The 8243-nt window shown below is 39.4% G+C and overlaps 1 protein-coding gene across 1 annotated transcript; it reads right to left on the minus strand.

The window, feature by feature from the left end:
• Window positions 1-319: 319 nt before the first annotated feature.
• PCK1 (phosphoenolpyruvate carboxykinase 1) lies at window positions 320-7953 on the minus strand. The gene is made up of 10 exons (XM_054846010.1): window positions 7797-7953; window positions 7328-7602; window positions 5794-5975; window positions 5027-5230; window positions 4516-4703; window positions 3393-3555; window positions 3038-3262; window positions 2814-2945; window positions 1998-2093; window positions 320-1408 (listed from the first exon to the last, which is right to left on the minus strand). Exons 2-10 carry the CDS (start codon window positions 7549-7551, stop codon window positions 954-956), a joined length of 1869 nt encoding a protein of 622 aa, XP_054701985.1. The 5' UTR covers window positions 7552-7602; window positions 7797-7953; the 3' UTR covers window positions 320-953.
• Between the last annotated feature and the right edge of the window lie 290 nt (window positions 7954-8243).

Raw genomic sequence — 8243 nt, forward strand, 5'->3', positions numbered from 1 at the left:
ATGAACAAGGTCCTAATATGGAGCTTTCCTAGAGGGTAGTTTAGTTTATAAATGCCTGAAGTAACTAACAATGCCCAGTTATGGAGAGCACGTCACTAGCTGGATGACTGCTCGCAGCTGGTATCATAACTTCTGGATCATTCCTTTGGCTTGAATAAAAGTTGCAAAGACAGTATGTGGCTTAAACTAGAGTAGCAGATCAATGCTAGTCAACATCTAACTTCCATGTGTGAGTTTCTCTGTGCTATGGTATTGACAGGAGGCCCAATTTATATGCATGTAGCTTATAAACAGTGAGAATACTGGAAATGACGTCATATTTTTGTATAAACATTTATTTCAATAGTTTAAAGAACAAGCCATTCAAAACATCTGGAAATCTCAGGAACACGAGGCATATATAATAGCAATATCTTAAATATGCATTAGTAATACAAAGTCATCTTTCACTCTGATAAAAGTTACAAATTCATTTTTCTAAAAAATATTTAAGCCATGAAATATGTTTAGGTAATACATATATACAGCATCTGTTTTTTTTTTTCTCCTTCTTTCCTGTAGAGTCTGAGACTCTAAGCAGTTTGTGTGGTAGAAACAAGGCGCTACACCTTGAAGGCTTGATTGGTTTGGATTGTATATGCAGAACTAGGCAAGTAACTTACACACATCATGGCTATATGTGTGTGTAAGTGGAGATCAGGGTTTTGAAGGCAATGTACACATGTGTTCCTACAGCTGCTTACCTATTCACAACAACTGATGTAGTTACAAATCATTAGGTCTGGAGTTACTTCTAGAATGCCCCTACCTACATTCTAACTAAACTAAGACCTACTTTTCATTATAACTCCCTGCTCATCAGTGTGCTGTTATGCTTCCAGTGCTGATTTGGTAAAATGTGTTTGTCTTGTCTTGGTATGTGTGGATTGATAAATAATGGTGGTTTTGATCAGCTACAACTGTTTTATCCTCATCTCTAAGGCAAGCATTTCCCTTTCTATTTCATAGGGAAGGTCAGCATTAACTTGCACTTCAAAGTATTGTTTGATTTCTTCTACCTCCTTTTCCCAGAACTCTTTGGAGATATCAAACAGTTCGGTCAAGCTGACATCTTCTAAACCCTTCAGGTTCAAAGCAGCATCAGCAGGGATGTAACCTATGGCAGTTGGCTTGGCAGAGGCTTTCCCTTCAATTCTGTTGAACATCCACTCCAGCACACGGGAATTCTCTCCATAGCCAGGCCACAGGAATTTCCCTTGGCTGTCTTTCCGGAACCAGTTAACGTGAAAGATCTTTGGTAGTTTTGCAGCTGGACGATGTGCCATGCTAAGCCAGTGGGCCAAGTATTTGCCAAAGTTGTAGCCAAAGAAAGGTCTCATGGCAAATGGATCATGCATAATGATTTTGCCTGTTCAAAACACAAATGGAGAATTTAAGGTAATAAATAGCACGTTTACGCTAAAGCATTCAGATCCTCTCAGGATTTAATACCCGTGGTCCCTTAATCACCCTTCTGCATCTGAACCGAAGAGCTTTAAGAAACAATACAAGCATTGCCTGAGGTACAAAAAAAGTACAAATTAATTTTTGTAATCAGTGGAAATTAAACTTCTTAAATCTCAGGTCAAGCAACCTAAATGAAGATCATTAAGAGCTGGCTTTCATTGTTCATGTATTTATGTTAAGCTCTAGCAGAAGAGAAAATTTAAGTTTATTTATCCCAGACTATAACAAGAACTCCATATCAAGGCTTCTGGCAACCCCATGCCTGTGCCCTGTTCTGTATGCTTGCCACCTAGGGGATTATTTTGCTTAATTTGACTTTTACAGAGAATTTGGCTTTTAATTCCAGTACAAATATTTTCTATTGTGAAAATGCACAGGTTGCAAAATTAGCTGCCAAGACTGAAATGTGAAAGAGCAGGGGGGAAGGACAGAGCAGGCAGTCCAGAGAGGATTGCTTTTAATACAGGTAGGCAGATTAAATTTTGATTTACCTTTGTGCTCAGCAGCTGCTGTTGCTTCAGATCTCATAGCTGCTCCTATAAATACTCCATGCTGCCAGTTAAAGGCCTCATATACTAGAGGCACACCTGTAAAGAACAAAATAACTTCAGTAATGAGTGGTCCAGAAATGTTTTTATAACGGGTTTTGCTACCTGAGATACTACCATATAATGTATTTTAATTTTTCCTGATTTTTTTAATCCGTTCATTTCCTGCCCTCATACAGCAAAGAAATTTATATGAATGTTTTCAAAACCGGCTACCGATTACCAAACACATCTATGTTTCGTTACTCAGTGGGAGATATCTGGAACCTCAGAATCCCCAGCAGATTTTACTGGAAATAGAATCTGATTCTGTGGTCATGATATTAGACTCAGACCTAGCATTACTTCTACTTCTTTCCCAACTTTCAGTGACCTTTAACAGATCAATTTATTTTACTTCCTTTCCTGTAAACTGTCTACAACGGGTTCATTTCTCTAACCAGTTCCTATCTGAACTAGTTAAGCTGCGAGCAAATCGAGTCAAGTACAGCAATTTGCTGTGTGTCTATGTTACCCAGGTTAGTGGGTCCTGATGGGTCTCCAGCCCTTTCTTATTATTACCTCCTTTGTGTTGACATCTAACAATTCAGACATTGAAATATTAGTGGCTGTAAGTGTGTGTGTCAAAGGCTAACGCAGAGAAGTTGGAATAATATAGTTCTTTCCTTGCTTTTGCAGCTGTGAAAGCAAAACCTGTGTCTATGCCCAGTTGTGTTTCAACCCTCCTGTGGTCGGCACTTCAGCTGCTGCATCTCTTACCAGCAGGTCTGCGGCCTCCAAATATTATCCCCTCAATAGGCACGCCTTCAGGTGATTCCCATGCAGGGTCCATGATGGGGCACTGGCTGGCTGGAGTGCAGAATCGTGAGTTGGGATGAGCACAAGGTTCCCCTGTACAGAATACAACGAAAAAGTCATAACAGCAGAATTAATTTGAATTCAGCAGAGAAAGCCAAGAGAGACTGTGGAGTGGGTCAGGGTACCGTTATCTGGTGTCCAGTCCTTGGTCTTCCATGAGGTCAGTGTTACTCCTGGTGGTAATGGCTCATCAATGCCTTCCCAATAGACACCTCCATCACTGGTTTCTGCTACGTTGGTAAAGATGGTGTTCTTGAATATGGTTTTAATAGCATTGGGGTTTGTTTTGACTGAGGTTCCAGGGGCGACACCAAAAAAGCCATTTTCTGGATTGATTGCCCTTAAGTTGCCTGGAAGTTAAATGACAAAATACAAGTAAATCAAACTGGTTTACTTCTACCTGGAATTTTGTAGCATGTCTTGCCGCACCTAAAAGCAATGCATACTGGACTGTAAAACAATCCAATTTCAGTTCCATACCTTCTTCATCAAACTTCATCCAGGCAATATCATCGCCCACGCACTCAATTTTCCATCCTGGCAGGCTTGGGTTCATCATGGCCAAGTTAGTTTTTCCACATGCACTAGGGAATGCTGCAGCAAAATACTTCTTTTCACCTTCTGGATTGGTAATGCCCAGGATCTATTGAAAAATTAATGCAACTGTTAAACATGATATTTTTTTCTTGCACTTTTCATTTTGAAGATTGTCTCCCAGCAAGTGGTAATGATAAAATATTTAATTATGCAAACGTGTTCCTACAGAAGCAGCACCACATAATATGGTTGACAAGTAACTCAAACTGTACTTTATTAATCAAAAAGTCTACTCTTCTTGCCCTTAGAATATCCGTTCCTATATTTTTTAAAAATGTCAGATATGTATATAAATCAAACATTTTTTATTTTGCTGATTAAAGAAACACAGACTGTATACAGCTGTGTTTCTCAGTTGAGACAGAATAAAACCAGGCAATATTCTTTTGGCTTTTTTTGACTGGAGTGAAATGAAAGCACTTCATATATGGATACTTCTGGACTTCTCAGAGTCCATAGACATTTTTTCTGAGACTGTTCTCTTATGCACTTTGAAATTCTTTTTTTTCCTTGGTATTTTATGGCAGTAGAATGCTTAAATGACAGCAGAAAGTAAAGGCACAGGAAGTGTAAAATGCAGAACTCATTTAGAAAATCCAATATTTGCAGATTTTTTGAGTGCATAGACTTCTTTGTAATAGGAAAGACAATTTTCAAAATTTGCATTAATATTTTGCTATTAAACTTGTAGGGGCAATGTGGTTGCCCAGTTTTGATGTTTAGGCTCTGCTCAAGTACATGGGTCTGCCTACAAGCAGCCACTTGTCAGAAGTTCCAAATCTTTCTTGGTTTCTGATTTTACATGTACTATTTTAAAATGTTTGGTACTTAACCTTGCAAGCAGTTTCCTATTTCTCATAAGCCTGCCATGTGATAAATTCATATCTAATGTTACAGGACTATCCATATGAGACTAATTTCATTGATAGCAAGATGTGATGTATTTATGTTGAGCTAATTTAGGGTTTAATGGCTGTTCAAACACACATGATTTAATAGCTCTTACCAGCATGTGCTCAGCTAGCCAGCCCTCCTCTTTGGCGATTCTGCTGGCAATTCTGAGAGCAAAGCATTTTTTCCCCAGTAAGGAGTTTCCTCCATAACCGCTGCCAAATGAAATGATCTCTCTGCGATCCGGGAGATGGGCAATCAGCGTTAACTCTGGGTTGCACGGCCAGTTGTTGATTAATGGTTCTGCAGAACAGAATGTTGTACTCATGAATGCAGCAATTTCCATGCTGGATCACACTGTTGCTTCATCAGCATCGAGTCTCTGACAGCAACCCATACCAGATGCCTCAAAGGAAACCCCCTGGTAAGTACTTGGGATAATAATCTCCTTTCCATGAAACTCTCATTGAGCGTTGATTCCTTTAACTGAGTTCTGAAGCTAGTGCTGCTACACAAACCACCCTAGTCTCCTATGGTGAGTGTCTCCCATCTGCTGAGAACACGCAGTCTGCTCTAAAACATGCTCCTGGGAATTTCCAGGGGTGCCAGTTTTTAATGCCTCTTACCTTTCAGCGGTAGGGGACATCCAACCGAGTGAAGGCATTTTACAAACTCCCCATTGCTCAGGGCTTTCAAAGCAGCTGTTCCCATCCGTGTCATGATCCTCATGCTGGCCACTACATATGGTGAATCTGTCAGCTCAATGCCAATCTTGGACAACGGAGACCCAATAGGGCCCATGCTGAAGGGGATGACATACATTGTACGTCCTGTAAAACAGGGAGTAGCAAACAAGGAACTTTTGAAATAACCTTTATTAACATGGAGGTTGTTTCTCACTCCTTTAAAAGCTGTTTGTCTTGTGGGTGTTTTTGATGATGTTTAAAGATCTGTAGTTTTCTGTTTGTCTAATTGTGTGGCAAGAAGTTTTATCTTAAATGCTGAAAGCAGCTGTTCAGACAAATTGTCTAGCCAGTAGTAAAGGTGGGTGGAGGACAAGTTCTCTGTTGGTGTAAGTTGATGAACCTGAAATTACTGCTGGGATGGTGGTCCTCCCTTCTCACCTCACTTCCTATCTGCTGCTTAGTTGCTGTTCCTGAAAAAAATCACCCAAATTCTTGTACCCTACTTTGTCCCTATTTATGAAGATGAAAAGAAGAATCCTTGCACAGGTATTTGGATCTATGGTAAAGATCCAGTTGAAACCAAAAAAGTGACTAATATCAGGGCTAGAACCTTAATCCTTCAGCTAAAATCTTTCTTTAAAGATTACAGTAATTAGTAGTGTCTGTAATCCTAGAAGTTCAATGTCAACCATCCTTTCCTTGCCTACCTTGCATGCAGCCTGGGAACCTGGTGTTGAAGGCTTTCTCAAAATCTTCTTCAGACATCCAGCGACCCAGCTGGCTAGTTCCAGTTTTAGGGATAGGAGTGGTATCTCTCTGCTCTTGAGTGATGATGACTGTTTTGCTCTCAATTCTTGCCACATCTCTTGGATCAGTGAGAGCCAACCAGCTGCATTTCACCAAAAATCAGGAAATTAGACTTTAATTATCAATACAGCACTTCCTAATCCTTCTGTGGGACTGGTATAGCACAAAAGGGTACAATGCTTTGTAAGGCCAAAACTGCAGTGACAGCCAATCTCAAAGATCAGTCAGACACATTTTCTCATACAAATTGTTTCAAGACTTTCCAGTACAAATAACAAATTATATGGCCTAGGAAATTCTGGTTACATGTTAATACTCCTTTGCCTCTTTTCTCAGTCTTGTTCTCTGTTGCTAACTTTCAGGGAAAAGCTAATCTCATTTAATTCTCATTCTCATCAGTGTGAAGTTGTTTTGCATGGGGACCGCAAAATGATGCCTCAAGCAAAGTGGATGCCAGGCAAGCACTTTAAGTGTTGGTATAAGTGCCTGTGTGATCATAATCTAGCTTAGTGGATTGGCATGGTCCTTTAAGTTAGAGGCATCACAAAAGAAATACTGAGTATAAGCATGATCATGAAAAGTGAAGGAGTTTATTAAAGGGGATTCTTTTTCCCCTCTGAAGAATTTTTGCCATCTATTTACAATAGAGAGGATTGTTTTGCATTTTCACCTCTGTGCATAGAAATTTTCCACGAGTATAAAAATGTTCTAGTTGGGCTGTCATAACCATCATCGCTAGAGCTAAGCATATAATTAACAATGAATAATTTATCTGGTGAATCTTGCCCTTTTCTCTCCCAAATAGTCTGCAAACAGATTGCCAAATTCCTGTACTTAGTTATTCAAAAGTCTTTGCAGATTTCTTCCATGAAGATCTCTTGGTCGGCACGTAATTCCCGAGTATGTACTTGTCGTTAATATTCTCCTTTCATGTCGGGTTAGTTGGGAGAGATGATGAAATATTTGAAAAAAGTATTTGCTGAATACATTACAGTCAAAGCTCATCGGCACGATATGAATAATGCCTGTACTGAATAATATTTGAACACCCACAGAGCTATTTGAATGCCACAAAAAAAGTATTTGATGAATAAACTAATTGACTAAAATAGTAGAATTCTTCAAAAGATGTATTTGCTAAATAATATTCAGCCATTGCTAATGATTAGTTACATAAGTCTCATGACATTATTTCAGTTCCCTGATGCAACTAATCAATAGAGACAATGTACAGTTGATAGTCCAATTGAATAATATGCTTTATGTTAATATTTAGAGGAAAAAGTTTGCTTTTCCTGAGTATTTCACCTATGTAAGCTACAGTACCAAAACATTCATGGAAAGCAAATATTATAAGCAGTTTTAAAAGTAAACAGGATAGAAAATGCATATTGCAATTCTGAGTTGATACTGGGCTTCCTGCAGGCTACTCACCAGTTCTCATACTTGCTCAGCTTCTTGATCATGCCTTCTTCTATCATGATGTCCAGAACTTTTTTGTTTTCTTCTTCCGAGCCATCACAGATATGAATGCTCTCAGGCTGGCACAGCTTGGCATTACTTTCAATGAAATCCCTCACTTCTGGAGGCAGGCTCTGCAAATCCCCCTGGACAACCTTGGGCATGACGTTTACCTCATCTTTCAACTGTGGGGGCATTATTGAACCTGTAGCAGATCTTGTTGATGGCTTTGAAATACTGATCACAATCTAAAATCAAATATATCAGGTGTGTTAGCATACTATCATGTTCTAAGCAGTGTCAATAAGCCTTCCTAACAACACATAATGCAAAGGTAGAATTTGTAATTGATTTTATCATGTACTTCTGCTTTAAAATCAATATAGAGAACTTGGGTCATTGGTAATTTCAAGATGGAAAAAATAGAGGCCATTCTACTTACTGTCTTTATGAGATTGAGTTGGATGTCAGAGAGGATTCTGCTGTCCCTTTCAGGCGGTCCTGTTTCACTTGCTTTGGCGTACTCTTGTGATCACTGCTTTCCAAGGAAGTATCCTCCTTCTTTAAATATTCTTCGTGGCAGTGTCCATCCCACTTGGTGAGGTGAGGGAGGCTTGTCCTTTACGTCACCACTGGATGTGTCTTGAGACGGTGCCACTGACGTTGACATCATACAGAGTTGTCAACAAAGCAGTCCTGACAAGGTAATCATTGAACAGGTTTGATTAATGAATGCTGGAATTGGTGATTCTTAGCCTCTGGGTTTGCTGTTTTGAAGCAGTTACAAAATTTAGCACTTTAACCAAACTTTGATCCCATTTGGCTTTGAAACCAAAAGCGTTGTAACTTCTCGGTGTGTGGGAAAGGTTGAGTACAAAGAGTATCTGGA

Source organism: Grus americana, chromosome 17 (assembly GCF_028858705.1).
Source record: "Grus americana isolate bGruAme1 chromosome 17, bGruAme1.mat, whole genome shotgun sequence".
Lineage (NCBI taxonomy): Eukaryota > Metazoa > Chordata > Aves > Gruiformes > Gruidae > Grus > Grus americana.